Source organism: Rosa chinensis, chromosome 7, assembly GCF_002994745.2.
Source record: "Rosa chinensis cultivar Old Blush chromosome 7, RchiOBHm-V2, whole genome shotgun sequence".
Classification (NCBI taxonomy): domain Eukaryota; kingdom Viridiplantae; phylum Streptophyta; class Magnoliopsida; order Rosales; family Rosaceae; genus Rosa; species Rosa chinensis.
In genome coordinates, this window is record NC_037094.1 from 67,710,164 (window position 1) to 67,734,674 (window position 24,511).

The 24,511-nt window shown below is 38.8% G+C and overlaps 4 protein-coding genes across 6 annotated transcripts; 2 read left to right on the forward strand and 2 right to left on the reverse strand.

Annotated features, from left to right (window-relative positions):
* The first annotated feature begins 4,781 nt into the window (after positions 1-4,781).
* On the forward strand, positions 4,782-7,297 carry LOC112176464 (E3 ubiquitin-protein ligase MARCHF1). The gene is made up of 6 exons (XM_024314400.2): positions 4,782-5,056; positions 5,194-5,265; positions 5,819-5,889; positions 6,264-6,387; positions 6,777-6,857; positions 6,946-7,297. The coding sequence occupies exons 1-6, from the start codon at positions 4,919-4,921 to the stop codon at positions 7,153-7,155; spliced, it is 696 nt and encodes a 231-aa protein (XP_024170168.1). The 5' UTR covers positions 4,782-4,918; the 3' UTR covers positions 7,156-7,297.
* Positions 7,298-7,430: 133 nt separating this feature from the next.
* On the reverse strand, positions 7,431-12,702 carry LOC112176463 (nicotinamide/nicotinic acid mononucleotide adenylyltransferase). 3 transcript variants are annotated; one of them, XM_024314396.2, is made up of 10 exons: positions 12,592-12,702; positions 12,192-12,255; positions 11,775-11,848; positions 10,867-10,952; positions 10,520-10,603; positions 10,298-10,382; positions 9,788-9,867; positions 9,409-9,510; positions 8,899-8,957; positions 7,431-8,066 (listed from the first exon to the last, which is right to left on the reverse strand). In XM_024314396.2, the coding sequence occupies exons 2-10, from the start codon at positions 12,248-12,250 to the stop codon at positions 8,030-8,032; spliced, it is 666 nt and encodes a 221-aa protein (XP_024170164.1). In that variant the 5' UTR covers positions 12,251-12,255; positions 12,592-12,702; the 3' UTR covers positions 7,431-8,029. The 3 variants fall into 3 exon arrangements, with proteins under 3 accessions (XP_024170164.1, XP_024170163.1, XP_024170161.1); XM_024314395.2 differs by having other exon boundaries at positions 7,431-8,096; XM_024314393.2 differs by having other exon boundaries at positions 7,431-8,828.
* Positions 12,703-12,996: 294 nt separating this feature from the next.
* Positions 12,997-14,417, forward strand: LOC112176462 (transcription initiation factor IIB-like). Its single transcript, XM_040511665.1, has one exon. It carries the CDS (start codon positions 13,286-13,288, stop codon positions 14,165-14,167), a length of 882 nt encoding a protein of 293 aa, XP_040367599.1. The 5' UTR covers positions 12,997-13,285; the 3' UTR covers positions 14,168-14,417.
* Positions 14,418-14,462: 45 nt separating this feature from the next.
* Positions 14,463-23,104, reverse strand: LOC112176461 (DNA mismatch repair protein MSH6). The gene is made up of 21 exons (XM_024314389.2): positions 21,981-23,104; positions 21,394-21,481; positions 20,923-21,025; positions 20,781-20,834; positions 20,590-20,664; positions 20,288-20,356; positions 20,125-20,208; positions 19,726-19,920; positions 18,777-19,279; positions 18,564-18,693; positions 18,277-18,368; positions 17,973-18,151; positions 17,638-17,840; positions 17,448-17,549; positions 17,189-17,351; positions 16,799-17,088; positions 16,571-16,708; positions 16,012-16,091; positions 15,818-15,917; positions 15,533-15,662; positions 14,463-15,151 (listed from the first exon to the last, which is right to left on the reverse strand). Exons 1-21 carry the CDS (start codon positions 22,741-22,743, stop codon positions 14,901-14,903), a joined length of 3,792 nt encoding a protein of 1,263 aa, XP_024170157.1. The 5' UTR covers positions 22,744-23,104; the 3' UTR covers positions 14,463-14,900.
* Between the last annotated feature and the right edge of the window lie 1,407 nt (positions 23,105-24,511).

Below are 24,511 nucleotides of genomic sequence, written 5' to 3' on the forward strand. Positions count from 1 at the left end.
GAATACGAAGTTTACAGTTATGAAATTGAAAAACCTAATTTTGTTCATTCTAATTTATATTACAAACTACAAAGAATTAATTGTTCTAAAGTTGGTAATACCGAAAACCGAAATACCGAATTTAGTAGATATGATTAAAAACCGAAAATTTTGGTTGGTAATTGGTAGCTCAATTTTGAAACCGAAAGTTTTGGTTTTGAAGTTGATAATACCTATAACCGATTCGAACCGACCGAGTGACAGTCCTAGACTTTTTCTTATAGTAACAGAGACCAAAATATATAGCCCCTGTCCTAAAATCCAAGTGAATGCATGATGGTAACAGATCATGCACTTTCCTTTGACAAAAGTGCTCCTTATTCTTATACATGGAGATATTTATGAAATCATTTAGATTCCATGTATATCAACTACGATATTTATTTGTAGGGTTTAGTTTGCTACAGTATGTTGTATATACGCAGGGACTGATTCAAAGTGGCAGGGTCCCAGATAATTGGCAATTTTGAAAGCGCCACTCCCAAAACCAGAAGCCAGGCCAACAGAAATATTGGTTCGATCAATCACTCAATTTATATCCTCGACCGATCACGTCGTTTTAGTCCAAATCCATTGCTGTACGTTACTAGTGCAACTTGATCTCATCTTCTCATCCACTTAACGAGTGGTCTCAGAGTAACTCTATCAAGTAACTCTAAAAACGACTTCATTAGCTAGAGAGCTACTTGTATGTTTGCATCTGCATGATTACATCTTTATTAATACAGAAATAAAATTAATTAAAAAGATGTTAGAATATTCAATTTTAGAAGCACTGTATGTATTTTTGAAGAATAAAGAGTGCCACGTAAACATAAAGTTAAAGAATATATAAAGAGTGCACTGTACGTATGGAGATACCGGGGATAGTCATGGTCTGCAATGAGCTACTGGCCGGGTGAGAAAGCCTCCTAGCCTGCCTTGTGCGTCAGTTGGGACATATTTGACATATACTATATACTACTCGGTTTCTGAAGAAGAGTCTAGAAGAGAGGTTAATCAACGGACATGTCAACTATCCTTGGTACCCTTGATGCTCGGTAATGTCGTCCGATTGTCCATCACATCTCTTTGGGCATGTGGCATATATAGCTCAGTTTGGTACAATTTATATTTATAATGTTGAACTAATTATGCCTATGTGGTTGATGTTTCACGTGTTGGCAAACCCTATATGATGGCAGCTCGGACGTGTACGTTAGGCTAGTATCCTGATCGAATATTACTTAAGATGATACTAAAGTGTGTCCAGCAGTATCTAATTCCGACATTGCGCGAGTGAGGAAAGATAGAAGTTTGATATAAAAGAAGACTGGCCTCGATAGTAAGATGTATTTTGGGGTCGGAGTTTCTATTTGGCGCATGCCCAAAGTAAGAGAAGAGGGTAATGGAAACAAGCGATGCTAGATGTCTGAGACTAGTCAATTTGAGACATGATGGAGGAGCCCAATTACAATATGGGCCCTGGCCCAAACAAAAGATGAGGTTTTGCCGTCGACCAATATAGACAAGAAAAGAAAGATGAACTTGGCGTCCACTCTCGAAAGAGAAAACGAACAACAAGTGGTGTGGCGTGGTGAGGAGTGAGGAGCTTCCAATTTCCAAACGTCCCCACACAATGGGCAAGTTAGTGCCGACCTTGTCGAGCCAGCCTCCTAATTAGCCATCCCTATTCCTATTCTCACTTTTATGTGTATTCCTATTCTGCCATTTGTCTTGGTCACTATTCCTACTGCTGTGGCCTGTGCCTAAAAAGATAATAATAATAATTAGATAAACCTGCGAGGCCGTGAGAGAGACGATAAGACCAAAGATGATGGGAATTGGATAAGAACAAATGTCACAATTCCATATTTGCTTCTGCTCCTGATTGGCTAATTCTATCATTGTCTTTTCTTTAACTATTATTTTCCTCCATATATCATTTTAATTTCCCTTTTAAAACTCTAAATATCAAGAGAGGGCAAGAACATGCATCATCCCAAAAAAAAAAAAAAAAAAGACTCAAATGGGTCCACCGAATCACATTCATAGGTGCTGCGGCTGCGCGTTTCCAGAGTCTTTTTAATCATAGACGAGCGGGGCCCACTCCACTCCATTTAAATTCCAGATCAATTGTGACCGTTGATCCACGGTGATCCAAGGCTCCTCGTTCAAACACAATTTGAATTCCCACCCCGACGGACCAATAAACAAAAAGTATCACAAAAAAAAATTTCACTAGCAATCGGCAAATTAGAGCTGTTTCCAATCAAATTATGTCGCCAAAGTCAGCACTGCCCCTCTGTCCTTTTTTTTTTTTTTTTTTTTTTGGTGAAATATTTGGGTCCGCGTTACAACTCATTCCCTTTTTTTGTTTAACTCGCTTTACGAATGTTCCGTGTCCTTAATAATCCGCCTTCTAATTTTGGGTTTCTTTTGTCTCCACAATTGTCTTTTGCACTACAAAGTTTTTGAAAATTACCCTTCCCTTCCTTTTTTGGTATTAAACCAACCAACAGTCCAACAGTTACATTCATAAAAACTAAATATGTGAGTTACCCAATAAAACTCATTACACATCTTTAAAAAAAAAAAATAACAACAAACACAACAACAACAACTGCTACTTAAGAACAATTTGTACACCCAAAAGAAATACATCAAATATCCACAATCACCTTCCGGTCATAGACTCCAATTCCACTACAATATGTTATACAAGGAATGGCCAAAGCACCAACTGCATTCCTTGGAGTGGTTTTTGTTCTTGCTTTGTAAGGTGAACATGCAAGTGCTTTGTATGTTCCTTGCCATTGCTATGTTTTATCTTCGGCACACCTCTGACCAAACCTAAGTAGGCAAAGTTCATATCTAATTGTCCATTTGTAAGAGTGAGATTTGCCTTGCTGTGATAATTCTAAGTTTAGAAATGTTGATCTTGCGATGCTCGAGAAGAGAGAGACGCAATAATATGGGCTTGAAACATTAGAGTTAGAGCATAGCTGTTAGAGCAAGTGCACCCGTAGTCAAGAAAAGGCAAAGTCGAGAAGTCAAGAATTCGACCAATCAAGTTACTATTCACTGCCACTGGACATGGGTTTACACCCGTTGTTTTTCTTGCCCGGTCAACACTGTTCATTATTATATACTTTTAGGGGGGTCTCGAAAATCGACTTTTTACACATACATAATTTGGGAAAACTTCCTTCAAGAAAGTTATAGAGATCGTCGATACGATCTCGCGCATACATGGAACGCAATATTCGGAGTTCGTATGAATTTATTATGAATTTTTGAAATCTGAAAATTTTCTATAAATAGCAAAAAAAAAAAAAAAAAAAATCTATTTTGTTTCAAAGGACGAAAATTTTTCATTTTTTCATTCCCCCCCCCTCCGGTTCTCTCTCTCGCAGCTGCACCAGACCCGTTGTTTTTCGTCCGACCCGACCCGGATTTTTCTCCGTCCTCCGGCCAAGGACTCGCCCCCCCCCCCCGAGGTCGCCTCACCTCGTCCTGCCGCTCTGTGGCGTCAAACCGCCCAGAAGCTTCCCCCAGGCCAAGATCGAAGCAACCCAGGAGGAGCAAATCGTCCGGCCGCTCTGTGGAGTCAGTCGAGCTGCCTTTGCGGCGCCACGCATGGAGGGTCTGGTGATGACGTCGCCCACGTGAATCCTTGCGGCGCCACGCGTCGATGCCCAGTCCTCCACTCCCTCCATTTGGCGCGTCGACCATTGCTGAGCTCCTCCGCACGTCAGCCACTATATGGCCTGGGCCTAGCTGGCATCTGGGTTTGGCCGGTCATGGAAATAATCATGGGGATGACTATTTTCTTGGCTGTAGTCAAGAAAGGGTTGGTTTTGCCCGGGCAAAAAACCACCGGTGGAATGAGCAAAATCCATCTCAAGGTCATATAGTCTGGTTTTTCTTGACTATGCCCAGTCAAGAGCAAACCAGTGGACTTGCTCTTAGCATTCCCTAACATATATATAGTATTGCCAGACAATCTCTATAGTATTGCCGAACTCTCTTACAATCTCTAATGTATCCTTACTACAAGGAATTTAGCCAGACTCTAAGATCCTACAATTAGCTAATCACCATGATAGACTATTGTCGATAGTATATGCAATAGGGAGCGTCAACGCAAATAACTTCTTAAAAAGTGCAAGTACCGTATCAAGATTAGACTAATAATTTTAATCATTGCCTCTAGGCTCTAGCATTGGAGTTGTTCCCATCTTGTGTTTTTATGGAAGATCATTATCGGTTCTTTATGGATAATAAAGGGCCAAATGCTATCAAATCCACAGTTTTTTCTATAAGAAAAATATGTGAAGATTTGATTAGGATACATGTTGACCAATGGTAGTCACGTTGAGTATTGTTGACATTACTCTCATGTTCAAATGACAATGAAGTTTCTTAAATGAGAAAGAAAATTATTAGAATAACTAATTAAAACCCAAAATTATATAACCTTGAAATTAATGATTATTATTATTATTATGTTCATGTTTTTGTTAACGTTCTAGACATATTTATAGTTGGCAGAAGAGTCTTTGACTGTGCAAAATGCAAATGGAGTCCATACATACTTATGGCGTCGTCAAAATTGTCAAAGCTAGAACGCGTAACAGAAAGGTTGGCCAATTTTGACAAATCATATTCCCCGAAGTGAATATTCATTTCTTTTCGGATAAATGAAAGGAAGGGCAGTTTTGGAATATCAGACATGTTTGTTTTATTTAAACTCCATTGTCTCTCTCTCGCTCTCTCCCCAATCAAAGAGAGAAAGAGAAAGAAGTAGTAAACACGCAGAGGAGTAGAGGACAGAGTTTTTGAAAATAAAGAGAGAGAGAGACAGAGGCCTTTTCGAAAGTTGTAGAATTCAAAAAATATGGGAGATGTCATCATATACGTTGAGGATGAGCACGATTTCAAATCATGTTCATCATCAGTTTCAGTCTGCAGGATTTGCCATGAAGAAGAATCCAACAACTTGGAATCTCCTTGTGCTTGCTCTGGAACTGTTAAGGTTAATTCAAACGCACACACTTGTTTTGCTTTTGCTTTTGTTCTTGTTTTCTGGGGTGTGTTGAATTTGATACGAACAAGCTAGCTTTAACTGATGATTTTTTTTTTTTTGGTTCTGTTTTGATTACTTGACTCCAGTTTGCGCACAGAGATTGCATACAGAGGTGGTGCAATGAGAAAGGAAACACAACCTGCGAAATTTGTCTCCAGGTAATTCATACTTCTTTTCTTCCTTCTAATTCTTTTCTCTCGTTTTGTTTCTATGAAATGAATTTTGGCGGCTTGGTGTGTCTGCGAATTTGACTCTCTGAAATGGAATTGGGTGGAATGTCATTTTTTGATTTTGAGATGATCAACCCACGTTTGCATCGTTTTCTGGTTTGTCTGGATTCATGGGCTGCTTCCAAAAATTCGTCTTTTCTTTTAACTTTTTTTGTAGTTACCTTCAAAGCCCGTCTCTTTCATTTTCTCCTGGGTTTTAGAATATTAGTGCCTTCCTTACGACGCAAACGTAAATAACACTTCCTAGCTAATGGGTTTCTATGAAGGAATTCTGATTCTTAGTTGGTTGCCTCAATATTAGAATTCAAGGAATATAATTAAATACGTATTTGGTCATTTTCAGTTAGTTATGCTAGCTAGCTTAGCTTAGAAGTGAAACTGATTTGTGTTTTTAATGAAATATTTAACCTTAAGAAATCAACTCAACTTTATGAGGTTCAGCTCAACTAAACTCAACCATAAATGAATTAAATTTGTGCAGAAGTATGAACCTGGATACACAGCACCTCCTCCAAAGAAGTCTCAGCTGGATGAATCAGCAGTAACCGTCAGGTACATTAGTTCACTGTTTTACTTTTCACAGAATGTAAATAATTTCTTGGTGGAGGTTAGAATTATTTACTTACATAGGGCGGTTGCTTTTATCCGCATTCTCGTTGCTTGGGAAACAGACAAGAGTTTTATTATATTTGATTGCAATCAAAGGTTCAAAATGCATATGCACTATGCAGGCAGGAGAGAAACTTAATTACAGTTAAAGGCACGTTTATTCCAATAGTGTTAGAATTAGAGAATAAGTCAGAACTAATTAGTGTATTAATAACATCGGATGACTAGTATTGAAACTCTTAACACAAAAGATAACATTATGATTTTTGGCATCTTCTGACATCCTCTGTAATTTTATATGTGATTGTCATTTACAGAGATAGCGTGCGGGTTCCTAGAAGAAGAGAGGAAGATGAGGAATCAGCAAGCCCCAGATTAGAGAGGGTATGCTCCTCTACAGCTGATCGAAGTGCCAATTTTTGTCGATCACTCGCTCTCCTTGTAAGTTTTTTTTTTTTTTCGACCATTCATTCTCTAAGCGCATTTAACCCTACATTTTAAGTGCATTCCGCGTTCGAATCCTCCCTCTTATAATTTTCGATGGATCACTTGCTAACTTTGAAATTAAAGCTAAAATGTTAATGCACCACCAAGTTTGAGCAAACGTAGTCTCCACGAAAAAGAATGCGCGTGCCAGTATGGGGTTTAGTGGAGGAGATGTAGCTCACCGTTATCCCCAGCTATAGTTGACCAAATCAAAGCCATAATGATAAATTGACTAATTGCTTTCCATGTGGCAACTAGATATGTAGTCTTAGCAGTAGACTGACCTTGACAATGAACTGGCGCCTATCTAATATATATATATATATGATGGTTTTGGCTTGCAGTTTACGGTGGTTTTGCTTGTGAGGCACCTCTTTGTGGTGCTCACTGGTAGTGACGAAGAATACCCCTTCGCCCTTCTTACTGTAAGTACTAAACACAAGTTGACAATCTATCAATTCAGTAATGGTGGTGCAGTTAATAAGGGTGCTGATCTAAGTTTCGACTTTGCAGGTACTTATTCTGAGGGCTAGCGGAATTATCCTACCTATGTATATATTATACCGAACAATCACAGCAATTCAGAACAGCATCCATCAACAATATCAATATCATTACCAGGAGGACTCCGATGATGATGATGATGATGATGAGACCTCAAACCTCGGAGAAGATGACCACCACCAAGGAGATGCCGATCATCATCAACAAAGTGCAGTTTAATAAAACATAACCCACACACACTAGTAATTTTTTCATTTTTTTTCCTTTTCCATCTTGTAACAGAGCATATCACATCAATGCTCTCTCATCTGATGTCTTGACATATAAATGAAAAGAAATATCGATTCTTTTTTTCTTTCTATTGAGATTCTCAGGCTAAGGTAGGTCTCCACTCTGCCCATCAAATCACCAAGAAAAAGAAAAAGTAGAGTCGGTTGACATACAGCAACTCAGCAACTGCATTTAGGTCAGTACTAGTAGGATGAACAACCAAATCTACCAATTGCATTCACGTTGGAAATTAATCAACAAACTTCGGCCTCAGCCTGGCTCTTGAAAATTTGAACCAATACATTGACATTACAACTACCATCTACAATTGAAGAGGAGGATAACTACTTTCTCCTCACATCGACAAATAAATTGCCCCAAATCTTTATGGAAAATCTAACTTGGAAGCCAAGGAGCTGGTCAATCCAACCAGCAAACGCAGGTCATCTGCATTCTTTCTTTCAGTTAACATTCTATCAAAAATGACTGAACTTGCACTCCAACACACGAGTTGGTAAGACAATTAGCAAATGGCTACTGAGTAGTGAAGGAAGTTGTCAATATCCTCATGGAGTGCCAAAATTTAGTTACCTGAGACTTGGAAAGTACTAAAAGTGCACCATCTCAACTTTGTTGCTCAAGCAATCTTGCTTCATGCCAAACTTTCAGTCAGGGAGTCAATGTCAATGCCCTCAGCTGACTCGTGACTAGTCAACTTTGCCACGATGTTGGTAAACTTTTCTTGTCAACTGGACTTTGAAAGGGAAAGCTATCTTCAGAATGCTTCAAGTGTTTACCATATGCAGCTTTGAATTCCCTGGACTTAGCAGCAGCTTTTTGAAGTACAGAAATAGGAAGTCCTGAAGCAAAAGATAGTAAGAACCGGAGCTCTGTTTCAAAGGAAAAAATTAGTGAATTGACTAATAATTAAAAAAGAGTCAAATTCACAGGTACCGCAGACCTTTTATAGTTTGCAACAATGTTTGATACTCATAAATTTTCCCAATCATGCACAGATCATATTCTCTGCCACATGCATAATAAATTGTCCGTTAACTACACTAGCTGGGTAAAATGCTTCATTAGTCGAGGAATACTGCAGAAGAGACCGTGATGGTGCCTCAGATTTAGATCAGTTATGCTATTTTAGATCAGAGGAGAACCAGTGTGTACATCTTCACTACTAATTGTACCAACATGTCCATTTGTTCTTATTGTCCAAGACCAATGTCTTGCTAATTAAGAGTGGTTTAAGCAAAAGGACTGGTGGAGAATAGGGCTCATCAACCTAATTAGACTAAAGTTTGAAACAGTGGCCATCACTGGAACAAGATTTGAAGGGAAACAATCTGGGATAAATGTGAATAAAATGAAAGATAAAACGCCGGTAGAAAATAACAATGCTTTTAACAGTGGACAATCCATTGCTAAAGTTATGTGCTTTATTAATCGACTGATTATTGGTTTCTACACAATGATCTGATAAACGTGCACTTTGGAAAATCATGATCGTCAGTTGTCAACTGTCATTTGAGTTCAAGTAGAGATGCTGCTCTTTAATATAATTAATTACTTCATCTGCAGTCAGATATTTTATCGACAACCCTCTTGAGATGCAATCCCTGAATTACATTGTAAATTGTCAGTTCATAATTCCTCTTAATATTTTTGTTAACGAACATATCATCTTACCTTACTCTTGTCGAGCTTATATAGTTTGGTACAAGCTCATCCACAATTCTTATGTTACCCTGTAATAAAGATGACATTTAGTAGAGTTAACAAGCATTAATGGACCACAAAGCAATTGACTGTAAAGACGGTTTAAATCAAAACTATGCAGGCAACAAAGGTTATACTTTGTGAGGCATTAAAAGGTTTCAAGAAAACTAGAATCAAGTAAAAGGTTATAACTCCCGAAAACTTTAAAACCATGATGACTGAAATCCTAGTCTTTTCATTCAGACCAAGTGATTTCCATAATATATTCACACACACACATATGTACGTATGTATTCAGTTATACATGCATGAGCCAAGAAGACCCAGGTGCAAATTTCATCTGGTTCATTACATTGTTTTGGTTAATAGTTAACTAAATCTGCAGCTAAGCAAATCCCAGCGTTTTAAACCACCGAGTGAGAGTTTGATTAATTTTCAGAATATACAAGCAGAAAACTGGAAAACCAAAGATGGAGTTACCCTATTCTCCCTCAAAATATCATCATTTGACATTATCTTGTCAACATCTTGTCCCTCCCTGCGAATGCAAACCACACCATAATCTCTACATATGCTCCTGACCTGATAAACAAGGACAAGGAGTTATGGCAGATAACGTTCTGTTTTGACCAGAAATGGATGAAGTCCATATCCGACCATAAATTTTTCCACTAAAGTTTAAACTCATGTGTAATTGTTGGAAGTAATGATCAAATCATCTTCATATGCCACCTTTTGATGTACATAACACTCTTCAATTAACAAGTTTCTGAACTAATAAAGTTCTCTACAAGAGGTAACGTAGTAAGTACAGGAAGATGAGAATAGGCTAAACATTATCACCATATTACAGACATACCTGGTCTGGAATCCAAACTCCAGGAATGCTAAAAGAGTGGAGTAGATCAGAACCACAGACAAGCACGCACTTCAGGGATTCTATCAAGAGTAGGACAACGAAAAATTGTCATACTTCTAGTGAGGAAGTAGATATGTATACCGGGTTCAAAGTTGTCATGTATTAAGTTGATCAAGCAAAGTCCTCGAAGAAATATGTGATAAATTAAGTGCTAGAGCCTAGAGCTTATACGGAATCAGAGCTTTATAAGCTACAATATGTTGAGAGTGAGCAAGCAAGTTTCCAGGGAAAACAACTCCATTTGAAAAACAGGGTTTCAAGTGGCAAAGCCTTCCCGACAATTTCCTATTACATTATAGCCATATAGCTTTTGGGCAAGAATAAGCAAATGTGCTTGGAACTCCTGTTTATATGCATACATATAAAAGAACAATCTATGTGATGATAAATTTTAATTATTCAATTCAACCGCTTAGAAGCAAATAAGGGATCACAGTTTTGCAACATTACCACTGGGTATCAGCCCAGACTCAGACAAGAAACCCTTGATTCTAGACAGTACTGTTAAACATCGTTGGAAGGTACTTTGTCTTGCCTGTAAAAATGGTTTAAAACTAACATAAGTACACAGCAGAAAAGCAAGATATAGACAGTACTGCAGAACAAAAGTATGACTCAAAATTCCAGGTCCAGGAGGACCTGTACAGTGCACCAAGAGAGAAAGAGAGTTACCTCCCAGGGATCAACCATTACAAACTCTGAACTTTTGCAGGCTAGATGACACAACTGTATACGATGTTCAGCAGATATAAGTCCCTGCATAGCCGACCAAGTGAGTACTTTGTCAGACCATGTCAGTGAATGTAAGACTGGGATATGTGATATCTGAGTACTTGATCTTATGACTTAGTCGCTTAGCTACAAAACTTTATGACTCAGTCACTTAGCTACAAAATTTTATAAGGCAGAAATAGGTAACCAAACATCAGCAAGCATTAACAAACTCATCCAAGTAACCCATTGTGCTTATGCAAGCTCTTTCCACTCAAGCCTACAGGAAACTATTAAAGGTTACATACCCTCTTGTTGTATGCATCATTAACAGGTGAAATATAACCTCCAATCACACAAAAGCCTTCAGACTTCAATGCGTCTCTCGCCAGTTCTGTGCACAACAAAAGAAAATGATCAAAATACAGCAGACTTGTAATTTCAGTGGAAGTCGAGATATCCCAAAGCTGTAGAAAGACTACTAACTTAAGACACTCATCAACATAACAAAAGTTGCATACACTAAATGATATGAATGAGCCATTGATAAGACAGTTTACAACAAGTAGGCATTTCATACTCTTCACTGTAGCCAGGCCTTATCTCTATTTTAAAACACTACATATTTGACATAAAAGAAACAAGTTCACTGCAAACCTGCAATTCCATCCTTAACTTCAAAAATGAGATTCATTTCTTGTTTTATGAAATATAAAGGAAATACATATGCTTGACTAAAACCTTAACCTATCTAAGAGAAAGATGACATGACTAGTTGTCTCATCAGTGAAAACTCTAAAAATTAGCAGAAGCTTAATAATATATACCAGAGCCCACAAAAATTTCAGTTTTAAATGATATTGGTCTATTAACAATGACTCTGATTTTGATGATTGAGTTGCCGCATCATATCACTATGATGATGACATAGTAAGACTATTTTAGCACTTTAAATAAAAGTTTCTCAACTATAACCTAACAGGCAATCGTCATTTCATCATCATAATCCCTCACACCAGAAACCTATGAGTCTATTACCCAATGCAAAACAGAGTACAACCTGCTATACGTAATTTCAAAATTTGGCAATCAAACGTGACAAAAAATAATAATAATAATGCAGGTCTAACTTACCAAACATTCGTAAATGCATGTAGGTAGGAGGATTGAAACTTCCAGTTAATGAGAAAATAATAATAATGCTGCAGTAACTTACCCAACATTCGTAAATGCATGTAAGTAGGAGGATTGAAACTTCCGGGTGCTACTAGAACTACATATTTCTTGTCCCTAATAGAGTAGAGAGGGAGTCAACATATTTTCAAGCAAATTACACCTTATAGTATAAATTTTATGAACCTAAAAACATTCATCATTGAAAATTCACAAATAAACGCAGTTTTGCCGCAAAGTAAAAATCTACCGAGCTAAAAGAGAGATAGGAATAGGAGTTGCTAAATTACTGACCAAAACAGAGAAAAACAAATTAACAAACACATTATGGGTTTATGCAATTCCTCCTTGTACTAAAATTCTGTCTAAATCAATTCTGCAAAAGCCGACATATCCAAACATTCCAATAGTACCAAACAAACCATAAATAGTGATATAATACCAGGTGAGGTAGACTTACTTGTCGTCGTGATTAACCAAATGCATAGCCAATTTACTAAGAGGCAGAGGGATATCCATGACACCTGGAATAATTAATAAAAAGAACAAATTAAACCACTGTAATCCCTTGTTTTCACAGAAAGAGTTAACCCCAGGCTTATTGTCACCCCTTAACTCTCAAGTTATTTTTTACAGCATAATTCTTAAGCTATCAAATTTTTACAGTATGAAAACCCGCAATGAAAAACAAGAATTTCCCTCCACTCCTTACACTTTCCTACCAACCAAACACAGCATAATCAAGCACTCACAAGAATGCAACGAAATCATATTCAAAGATACCCAATCGGCAATATATAAACACAAAAAAGCCAAACCCCAGATTAGAAAATTGGCAAAACCAATGGAAAAATCAGTACCCGTTTGAGATTGAAGAACTACAGATCTCTCCTTTTAGCCACGTGGACCCGATTGTGCTTCTGCGACCCAAGCTCCAAGCTCCGTAGACGCGGGAGCACGACTGGTATAAGTTTTGAAATAAGAAAAGAAAAAATGATACGGTTTTTAAAAGCCAAGTGTTTTTATATTAATCTATTACCTATTGGAAGAGTAAAACCAGGCCGGTAAGCTTGATAATTTTGGTCTGAAGGAAGTTTCCAGGCTGTAAATTCCAGCTTGGACACGACTAGTTTCAAATTCCAGCCTGGACTTCTACTTGGACACGGCTAGTTTCAAATTCCAGCTTCTTCTACTTGGACTTTCAAATTCCAGCTTTCCTATTTGTTGTACTTGGACACGACTAGACTTTCCTATTTGTACTTGGACACGACCTCCCTAATTGTATGGGGAAAGAGAATTTGAGTGTCTGTCTATAAATAGGTGCAACAGGGTCTGAATGCACACCATAACCCTCAAAACGGTACAGTCCCACTCCGGTCATCTTCCCCCAAAACCCTAGACTAACCCAACCCCCACCTCATTTTCGCGCCAATTCACCACCGCCCCCTCTCCCACTCCAAAGGCGTCGGCATCGCCGTCCCCAACTCCACCCCCGGCGCTCTCAACTAGACCTCGCCGTTAACGTACGCAGATCATTAACGTCGAAAAATCAGGATGTATTGCCACGAATGCGGCTTTCAAACCGATGTGGTGTTCGACCACTCCACCGGCGACGCCGTCTGCAAAAACTGCGGCTTAGTGCTCGAGTCCCACTACATCGACGAGACCAACGAGTGGCGAACCTTCGCCGACGACAATACTCGCGACGACCCCAACCGTGTTGGTGCTGCAGCCAACCCACTATTGTCCGGTGGCGGACTGTCCACCGTCATGGCCAAGCCCAACGGAGAGGTCCTCCGTGCTCCGAATAGGGATCCGGACCGGGGCTTGATAATGGCCTTCAAAACCATCGAGACAATGTGTGATAGGTTGGGCCTTGTTTCAACCATCAAGAACCGGGCAAATGAAATGTACAAGACTCTTGAAGATCATAGGTGTAGCAAGGGAAGAAACCAAGATGCATTATTGGCTGCTTGCCTATACATTGCTTGTAAACATGAAGAAAAGCCCAGAACTCTCAAGGAAATCTTCTCCGTCGCGAATGGAGCCTCAAAGAAAGAGATTGGTAGAGCAAAGGAATACATAATCAAGCAACTGGGGTTAATGGAGAAGCCATTTCCAGTAGCAAATGCTGGGAACTATATGAGGCGATTCTGTTCCTCTCTTGGCTTGAACAATCAAGCAATCAAAGCAGCTCAACAAGCTGTGCACAAGTCGCAAGAATTTGATATAAGGAGGAGCCCTGTATCGATAGCCGCAGCAGTGATTTACATCATCACTCAGCTTTCAGATGATAGTAACAAGAGGCCTCTCAAAGATATCGCAGACGTTACCGGAGTAGCACCAGCAACTATCAAAAATTCATACAAAGACCTTAGTCCTCATGTATCTGAAATAATACCCAACTGGTATCATCTGAATTTGTCAAACACTTGATTGGTATTGATTGAGGGTTTATGCCGAGAAACTAGATAGCAGTAGACCGACCTTGACAATGGACAGGCATCTATCTAGTATACCATATGTATAATGGTTTTGGCTTGCAGTTTACTGTGGTTTTGCTTGTGACTTGTGAGGCACCTCTTTGTGGTGCTTACTGGTAGTCTTCGCCCTCCTTACTCCAAGTACTAACACAAGTTGACAATCCACCAGTTCAGTAATGGTGATACTGTTTTAATTCCTAGTCTTTGCAGGTATGTACATATTATACCCAACAATCACAACAATTCAATATCATCAACAAACTGCAACTCAGCAACTGCATTTAGGTTACTAGTAGGATGAACAACCTAATCTACCAATTGTATTCACCTTGGAAATTAATCAACAACCTTCGGCCTCAGCCTGGCTCTCAAAAATTTGAACCAACACATTGACATTACAACCATCATTTACAATTGAAGAGGAGGATAACTACCTTCTCCTCGCTTCAACAAATATATTGCCCCAAATCTTTGCGGTAAATCTAACTTGGAATCTAAAGAGTTGGTCAATCCAATCAGCAGACGCAGGCCATATGCATTCTTCTTTCAGTCGGACATTCTATCAATGACTGAACTTGCCCTCCAACAAATGGTTCCCGAGTAGTGAAAAAAGTTGTCAAAATCCTCATGGAGTGCCAAAATTTAGTTACCTGAGACTTGAAAGTACTAAAAGTGCACCATCCATCTCAACTTTGTTGCTCAAGCAATCTTGCTTTATGCCAAACTTCAGTCAGGGAGTCAATGTTGATGCCCTCAGTAGACTCGTGACTAGTCAACTTTGCCACGATGTTGGTAACCTTTTGGATGCACTCAACCATCTTGTTAACTGGACTTTGAAAGGGAAAGCTATCTTCAGATTGCTTCAAGTGTTTACCATATGCAGCTTCGAATTCCCTGGACTTAGCAGCAGCTTTTTGAAGCACAGAAATAGGAAGTCCTGAAGCAAAAGATAGTAAGAACTGGAGCTCTATTTCAAAGGAAACAATTAGTGAATTGACTAATAATTAAAGATGAGTAAAATTCAAGGTTCCGCAGAGCATTTATAGTATGCAACAATGTTTGATACTCGTAAATTTTCCCAATCATGCATATCATATTCTATCCTACTTGCATGATAAATTGTCCATAAACTACACTAGCTGGGAACAATGCTTCATATGTCCAGGAATAATGCAGATGAGACAATAAAGGTACCCATATTTAGATCATTTCTGCTATTCTAGATCAAAGGAGAACCAATATTTACATCTTCACTACTAATTGTACTGACTTGTGTTAAGGATTCTTGTATGGAACCCAGAAAAGCAAAGATCCTTACCAGCTAACCGAGCAATGTTGACACCATAGCTTTTAGGACAAGCACCGGGAGTCAATCTGTAAAGAAATGTCACTTCTTCTACACCAGCATCTCCATTTCCAACATGGCATGCCATATGGCAGAGTGAAACCTAATTGGATAAACACAGAAGGCAATATTTAAAGACACAGATGCAGATAAAAAAAATATCAAAAATGTAAACCCTAGTGGTTGTTATTCAATCCAATACATGATCTTATTAAGAACCGTGTTACAATACTCAGCGACAGAAGAAAAAGACCTTACCTGAGAATTATTCTGATAATCAACAGCTAGCCTGTGATAGTGAGTAGAAAACATTCCTCGACAGTGAACCTTGTGGACAAAATGTTCAAGAACTGATTCCCTGACAATTTAGTGAAAATCAATCTCAATAACTGATTTTGTCAAAGCCAAAAGCATATATAAATATTCAGTATGATAGTATGATGGACACTTACGCAATGGCTTGTCCATCTGAAGTTGATGTCCCACGTCCAAGTTCATCCAGTGCTACCAATGAGTTACGAGTAGCAGATGACTGCATAGAAATTGAAAAACAAGTTTAAAATAATAAAATGCTTAAATCAAAACATATATGGTTATAAATTTTGGCTCATCAGAATTATACACTTCAGGACCCAGGGAACTGACACAAAGATGAGACATATAGTTCGACATTTTTTTTATAAGCTTTCATATATTTGAGTAACTAAGAAAACAGATGTGCTTTTGAACTTCTTCATAGAGTGCTATAATGGTCAAGATCAGATGTGGATAAGGTAACAGATCAATCCTCAGTAATATTTCATTTCTATTCATGAGATATATCAATCATATATCTCCAAATTTGACAAAAATACAAAACTAAATCTCCAAATGACATGGCAAGTATCAATTAAATGTGTTCAAATGATTAATTTTTTATGGTTGCGTTCTCTTTCCTGAGAAATCAGTACAGTACATTATAATATCTAGCTATTTTGTGCTGAGTTACTATCAAGATTAAGGGAATCTCACCAGCATTGTTGCAGTTTCTGACAGCTCCGTCAGAAATGTACTTTGGCCTACCATAATATGATCTTTAGCACCCATCCGAACAAAGATTCGATCAACAGGAGATAGCTCAAAGCTCTCTGCAGGCACATCTGCTCCTAACTGACGAACAAAAAGCAATGAAATGACTACAAATTAGAGGCAAAAATTACCGAGTATAAATCAGACCACAATAAAAGACTACCATCTTACCTGGGCTAAAATCACAGCCAAGCAAACTTGGCGAAGCAGAGTTGACTTCCCACCCATGTTAGGGCCAGTGAGAAGGACAAAGCTTGCATGACCAGAACCTCCAAGAGTAATGTCATTGGGGACAAATGTACCTTTTCCTAAAGAATCACTTCTAAGAACAGGATGTCCCAAACTATTTGCGGACAAGAGGGGTACTTCATCTGTATCTGATGAACTCATGATAACAGGCCGACAGGTGGGTCCCTCGGAATAATCACTTGCAATTGCTAGACTGATTAAAACATCCAGTTCTACAATAATATGTAGGGTCAACATCAGCCATGGACGAAAGATAAACATCAAATATTTTAGATTCATGGAATTGTTGACTGCAAGGCAATGATAGCATACCAGCAGTCACAGAGACCAACTGTCTCCACTTAATATGATGCTCGCAGAATTGTCCAATTAACCTCTGCAAAATGCTTTTAAGTGAGGACTCCCTATCAGATTCAGCTTGTGAGAGCTCAGTCAATGACTTCTTAATATTTGGTGTCCAGTACCTAAAGAAACCCTGCATTTTTAAGGAAGAAAGAGAAGGAAGACTGGTTATCTAACATATAACAACCATCTAGTCTGTTTTATTCATCATCTACAAGTTCTCTATTACCTTTTTGGATGAACGTAATTCATAATCCTGAGGTATACTCTCACGCAAACTTTCTGGAACTTCCAATAGGTATGCTTCTTTTCCAATTGTGACATAAGTGATCTGTAACCAACCAACAGAATACCACATTTTGGTGAAATTGAACTTAGAAGAACCAAATATTACCAAATTGTTTCCTAGACGTTCTTACCGATTTATCTCCGAGTAATTCCCTCTGTTCGTTAAGGTACTTAGTTAAATGAGACTCGATCTCTTTTACTTTTCCACATGCAGCGTCGTATTCAGTATCAACTCCTTCATGAGGTATTATACGACCTGAACTATTGGCTTCTACCCAATCAAAGCCATCCTTGAAGTGCTTTAAAACTGAGTTGACATTAGGAAGACCTTTACCTGCAAACAATGAAATACCAAGACTTTTGAAAACAATGAATAATATATATGCATATACCAAAACAAATAGAAGAAGCCAAACTATTGAAATTATACAAATCGTCAATTCCAAACACAAAAAGCAAATAATACCAGGTGTCAGCAAATGATGAAGTTGTCGAGATTCAACATTTCCCAAGTTGACACCAAGAGAGCAACTTGTTGCCGCCATTAATTCACAACCGCGTAGAGCTGTAATAAACTCCTGGAGCTGTTTTTTGGCGGCATCCTCATATAAAACCACTTTGTTTGCATTCCTTCCAGTAGCTTTACTGCATTCCATCACATTCAGTTTAGTGAAAATCATTCTTTTGAACCATCAGTATGGTATCAATAAGCATATGTTTACTATAGTTGTAATTTGACATTAAAACCAACTGGCTGTTTCTAGCGTTACCTGCTAGCGAAGACCCGTGCAAGCAAGCGCTCCATGTCCGGAAGCCTAGCCATTGCTTTTCGAAATTCAAGTGCGTGAGGAAGGTTGATTCCCTACAAAGAAGCATACATTAGAAAATTTGTATGACAACAAAGGCCAAAGTGCATGGCGTCCAGTTTAAGCCCTCTGCATACTTTATACATTATACATTGAAGAACAAGAAAGAAAGCTAGAGCACCAGCAAGATCTTGGAAACTTTCAGCGGCAGGGAAAAGAAAATTGAAAGAAAAGATGTCTATGACATTTACCTGTAAACTTGAGACAGCATCCTGGCGTTCCTTAATTAACTCTACATGATACAGAGGTCTTGCAAGCCATGTCTTAAGCAATCTCTTCCCAAATGCAGTCACACAGTGATTCAATTGCGCATACATTGTCCTGCAGAGAGAAATACAATAACTAAGAATCCAGATTTCAATGAAAGAAAACAAGAAAATTTTAACTAGACATAAAACTTTTACCCTGAAGAGTCTCCATTTCTGCTGTTTTCAAAAATCTCCAGGTTCTCTAGTGCAGCTGCATCGAGAACCATGTATGGTTTTGATATGATACCACCAAAACCAGAACTTGGAAGTAACTCAAATTTTGCAAATCTAAGCAATGTCTCTTCTAGAAAAGCCTGCTTTAAGTAGAAAAGAACACCCCCAAGAGCTGAAAGTGCACAGATGCCATCCTCCCCGGCTCCCACAAGCTCAGACAATACATCTGGCATGCAGCCCAAGCCATGTTCTTCCATATGAGAATCATCAGCACAGCTATAGATACTTTTAACTTCACAAACAGTTCTCTCAGCATCCCAGAATTCCAGAAGTGGAACCAACTCATTCACTAGTGGACTTCTTGTATGTCTTAGCAGTACTTTTTCTGTCTCAGGACTAAGTAGTTCTGCTGGTTTTACTAGTTCCACGGGCCTCAATTCAGACAAGAGACAAGACAAGGCACTGCACTCTAAATCATCTGCGAACTGGCACATGGATAAACAATAGTCAAAAACATAACCATACATAAACTTGTGACTCATTAGGCAGCCAAGATACAGAGTACATTATGATATATGGGCAGAAATTGCAATAAGGATTAAGGAATAACAATATCAGAAATCTGATAATCCCATATGTCCTCAGACAGCTATAAGAAATATGGGAAATGAAGAGAGACTAATTACAGCAGGCACACATTCTGACATATAAGAAGCAAACGAGAAAGGACATTATCATATATGGACACAAGCATGAGAAATCTTATTTGGCTTACGAGCAGCAAAAAGGAGTAGCAATATCACAATTCTGACGATCACATATGTCCTCAAACAGCTAACAGATAATGACAAAGGAAATGAAGAAAGACCAATTAGAGCAGGCACACATTTCCAAACAAACACAGGCAAAAGATGACATATTTTGATCCTACCTGTCCAAGAATAACCCTACTGGTAGCAACATCAACCACACAAACTCCAAAAATACGCTCGCCATTTTGGTTTGCTAAATTTTGAGAGGTTTCAGTCACTGCCATTAGATAAGAAGCATCAGGGTTTGCGGACAGCATCTCTCCTTCAGTTAGTGTTCCTTTTGTAACTACTGCACATACTTCACGTTTCACAACCTGCAAAGAAAAACTCAAAAGTTTGGACCAGTTTTCATGAATACCTTCAAGATGAAAATGAAATTATATGGTGCATTGTAATAAACTTTGAAAATAGGTTATCAAAAGGTGGCTGTCCTGAGAGGAGAAGAAAAAACATACGGGTATAACGGATAAGATTAGTTTCACTGAAAACTTCAGAGATTCTATGCAAAATGAGCATACCTTATCTTTAGAGCCACCCTCTTTGCGACGAAGCTCCATCTGTTCAGGTGTTTCTGTCTGCTCTATGACAAGAACTCGGTAACCCTGCTATGCCAATGAAAATGTTAAACTTTGATGAAGTTACAAAAATGTCTCGAGATATAACAACACGAATAAAGCTGACCTTCCTAGCCAGTTTCTCCGCATGCATTGAAAAGTTCTTCTCTGGAAATCCACAATGGGGTTGTTCACCCTAAATTTAAACAAGGTCAAATTACTACTTGGGAAACAAACAACTAAAAATCTCTATAGAATCCAAAACAATGCTGATAAAAATCTCAGACTATTCAGAAGAGAGAAGCTTGTATCTCTTACATTGGACGCCTTTACAAATAAATTAATCTTAACACTGAACGGTCAAGATCCAAAGTTATGTCTCCACACACACAATAGTCAGCATCAGGATAAAGTTTCAAGATCAATTACCTTCATATATTGAAGATCAAGTTCTTTTGCTCCTATATGTGCATCCATTTCAAAAAGTTCATAGAACTTGCCCATCTGCACAAAAAAGAAAACAAAAGGAGAAGATTTTCATCATTCGACTAGAGCAGTTACCCTGAGAATTTGTGTGCCATAACATACAACTACTTGGATACCATAAAGGACAAGCATACCTTGAAAAATAGAACTTTGTCCATGTGCTTTGACTTAAACTCCCACCATTGTCTCTGAGTACATACCACTAGATTAATATTGTTCATGATGAAAAAGTGCCTCAAATCTCTTTATACTACCTATTTAACGAAAAGTAATTACCTGGCCACCTGATAAATTCTTTAAGAAATCAGGAGGTAGATATAGAGTTCTTGGATCATAATTTGCATCCCCAGGTTGTCTTTTTTTGGCATCCCTGCGTTTTCTGTATCCAGACCAAAGCAATTGAATACATGTATGAAGCTCGGAATCAAAATGAACATTTGCTAAATGCCTCCAAATAAGAAAATAAATTCAGAATTGGCATGCTAATGTGAAAGTATTCCCTTTTATTATGATCACGGGGTGACAACAAATATTGTGACTCATGTTGTCAGTATAGCATTGTACCATATATATAAGGTAAGTGTGAAATTAACAGTGATGCAATAACGAAATAGCCATTTTCTTGTATCACTCTTCATCTTCTTCTCTTTTTTATTTTTTTATTTTTATTTTGCACAATGACCAATTAAAACAGGCATACAATGGGAGAGGCCTAGGAATGCATAATGAGTAAGTTTAAGAACTTACTCCCCAAGGAAACGGAACTTGTCAGCTTCACGCTTGCTAAACCTTTCTGAGGCATCACCAATATTGATACCATTAACCGCCTTTGTGCCTACAGTTAAGCACACTCAAATTCAGTAAGGCATTAGACATAAACCTATATTATAAGGCTGTCATTGCCATATGCATAATCACATTATTGGTTCTAGGTAGAGTGACCAAATCAAGGTATATTAACTTGGGCATCCTGTGATGGCACTGAAAAAGGTATATCTAAATAAATAGAGAGAAAAATGATTGTAATGAAATACAATCACATCCACATTTAGCCTGAAAACATAGTTCAAATTGGTACAGTAGTCTTGGCAATTTAATTCTGATTGTGGAATATTCTAAAGTCTGGCAAAGAATAACAATTTCAATATAGAAATGACAATTCAAGCAGACCCATAATCATGAAAATACACGCAATTTAAATAAGCAAAGGAACCCCCATTAAAATGTAGCAATTCTGTACAACAAAACATCCATTATTCCTTGTATGGCACATTTCTCTATCCGTAAACAAAATCAAATAAAACAAAATGAGAACTTAGATAGCTACTACTTACTCTCAGCAGCATTAGTAGTAGTAGTAGTAGGCTGAATCAAATTAGGCTTGAGGCCATTAGTGGCTACATGTCCACCAGTCTTGGTCTTCTTAGCAGACCCCAAATTCCCTCCGCCGCTCAACTTCCGTTTACCACCGGAGCCGCCGCGCCTTCCTTTGGGCTTGGGCTGGAGTCCCTCATCATCATCATCATCATCTTGCTCCTCCTCCAATTCCATAACCTCGTCTTCCTCCTCAACTAGTTCCTTTTCCACACTCTTTCCCCAATCCTCATCGCCGGAATCATCATCATCACTGTCTTCCTTGACCTCCTCCTCCTCCTCCGCCTCGGGAGTGGGCAAAGGACCGCGGCGCAAGCGCTTAAAGGTCTGGACGGTCTCTTGAATCCACTCGATTTTCTCGGTGGCCAAATCCAAAGTCTCTTCGTCGCCATCGTCGTACTGAAGTAAGTGCTTACCACTCTCCTTATTGAACAACTTGACACAGCCTTCGTACCAGGCCCTATCACTCGCCCAGTACACCTTGATCCTCTTGCCGACCACCTCTTGGCCGTACAACGATTTCTTCGGATTGGGATCGGGATCGGGCTTAGGCTTGGATTGGAGAGGCGAAGGCGTGGTGGAGCTAGGGCTGGAACCCGGGCTGGGTTTAGATTTAGATTTAGGGATTGGAGATGGAGAGGAAGTGGCTTTGGCGAAGAAGGAAGTGATTTGGCGCTGTGGGTTAACCAATGGGGATGCGCCGTTGCTTCGACGACGTGACATTGCTCTCTCTCTCTCTCTCTCTCTCTCTCTAACCTAACTAACTGTGTGAGAGTGTGTATTGAGCCCTGTGGGTGAAGAGAGAAGTATGTATGTATGATGAAGAAAGGAGGGTTGGAATAAAGAGGAATGTTTAATATGGCGGGAAATTATGCCCGGGAAGTGTTACGGCCGGTCTTGTTTGGCGGGAATCCCTAACTCTCTCTCTTTCTCCTCCATATCTCGCTTTGTTTTCACTTCCCTCTGCAAATCCCAGCTCTATTTGTAGGGGCCCCAGCCTGGCCCAACAAGTTTGGACCAGTCCCAGGCCCAACACCTGACTGTGGTCCACTAGTGACTCTCCCACTTTTGTGGACTCGGGATTCAGTTAAATATCAAAGATTAAATTTCCCAGGAGATTTCTGAGGTAGATGAGGTCTTGTTCTGATTTGTACGTAATCTTCAATGCTAGAAATTCTTCAACTTCGGCTCCAAGTTTGGTATCGTTTTTCTTCACTTTTGGTTCCACATTTCAACTCTCTCTTTCCATTGTCGGCCACCCTATACAGTTACATATCCGGTTTGATTGGACGTCACGTACAGTACAAAAGAATATTTTCCACAAAATCTATATATTTGTTAGCTTAATTATTAGTTATGTTGGGACTCCGGAGACGGCGTTAGTCGCTATGAGCTCAATATCTCGATCAATTCGATTAGTTTGCGGCCATTGTAAGCATGTCTTTGTTTTCTTTTTTACTTTTTTGAAACATACTAGCCTTAAATGAATGTATACACAAACATCATTTTCAAAGAAATTATAGGGAACTATAGTAACTAATATCTCGATCTCAAACAACAAACAAACTTTTATGCTAAACATATGACTAAATGATAGTACTATAGGATTCTTACACAACTATGCAATTATCTTTTATGACATTGCAGCTTATGGTGTACAAATTTCATGCAATAATAATTCCTCGGATAACGATTTCGACCTCAATTATGCAACAATCATTTTTAAGAAGTTTCGGGTTGTCTTCTAGTTTACCCAACTCCTTCCAACCGAAATTCCAATTCGGGGCATGCCATATATTTGATCCACAATGCGTAGGGTAAACTCCACAAGTATTTTAGATCCAGTAGTCTTTTAATCCCTTGGGATACAGCACAAGCCTCCATATGCAATATTTCTGATCTCCAGCAACAAATGGTTTTGAGCAAATATATATATGTGATGTTTCCGGTGATTTTAGAGTTTAACTTTGAATACTCGGAAATCATCCATACATGCTTGTACATAACGGTATTGAGATTCACAAATTCACGCAACTCTCCCAAACCTTTTCTTTTCCTTTTAGAAACATAGACCTCCGCTCCAAAAACGCAAAAGTCATCCATGAGATAACCATTAATTAGAGGCATCACGAAACTCTTCTAGAGGGATGAATCGATCGAAACCAGCCAAACCACCAACAATGGTTTTATAGAGATACAATACTTCTCCTTTTTGTTGACATCTTCAAGAACTAGGTAGCTTTTCCACTTTTGATTAAGCAAAAAGAACTTGTAATCCACCGTGATAATGTACCCGGCTCTTATAGCTTTTTCTCCGCACATCTCCAAGTATAGAGAGATGTGGTTATCCACGCGCGCTGCGCGCGCTCTTTGTTTCCATTTGGGAAGAGCACTAGTTTCCACCTGTATCCTCCTGCCTCAAACTCCGTTGATTCGTATCTATCCAACACTGTTAGCCTTGAAAACGAAACTATTTTCATCTTGTGTCTTG

Coding starts and splice junctions, on each gene's coding strand:
- LOC112176464 (XM_024314400.2), top strand. CDS start 4,919: ATGGGAGATGTCATCATATACGTTGAGGATGAGCACGATTTCAAATCA. Junction 5,890..6,263: donor GAATCAGCAGTAACCGTCAG/GTACATTAGTTC, acceptor TGTCATTTACAG/AGATAGCGTGCGGGTTCCTA. Junction 6,388..6,776: donor GTCGATCACTCGCTCTCCTT/GTAAGTTTTTTT, acceptor TTTGGCTTGCAG/TTTACGGTGGTTTTGCTTGT.
- LOC112176463 (XM_024314393.2), bottom strand. CDS start 12,250: ATGGATATCCCTCTGCCTCTTAGTAAATTGGCTATGCATTTGGTTAAT. Junction 11,849..12,191: donor TTGGTTAATCACGACGACAA/GTAAGTCTACCT, acceptor CTACTCTATTAG/GGACAAGAAATATGTAGTTC. Junction 9,511..9,787: donor GAGTTTGGATTCCAGACCAG/GTATGTCTGTAA, acceptor CTTGTTTATCAG/GTCAGGAGCATATGTAGAGA.
- LOC112176462 (XM_040511665.1), top strand. CDS start 13,286: ATGTATTGCCACGAATGCGGCTTTCAAACCGATGTGGTGTTCGACCAC.
- LOC112176461 (XM_024314389.2), bottom strand. CDS start 22,743: ATGTCACGTCGTCGAAGCAACGGCGCATCCCCATTGGTTAACCCACAG. Junction 20,357..20,589: donor TTGATCTTCAATATATGAAG/GTAATTGATCTT, acceptor GTTTAAATTTAG/GGTGAACAACCCCATTGTGG. Junction 16,092..16,570: donor CAGAAACTGCAACAATGCTG/GTGAGATTCCCT, acceptor ATTTCTATGCAG/TCATCTGCTACTCGTAACTC.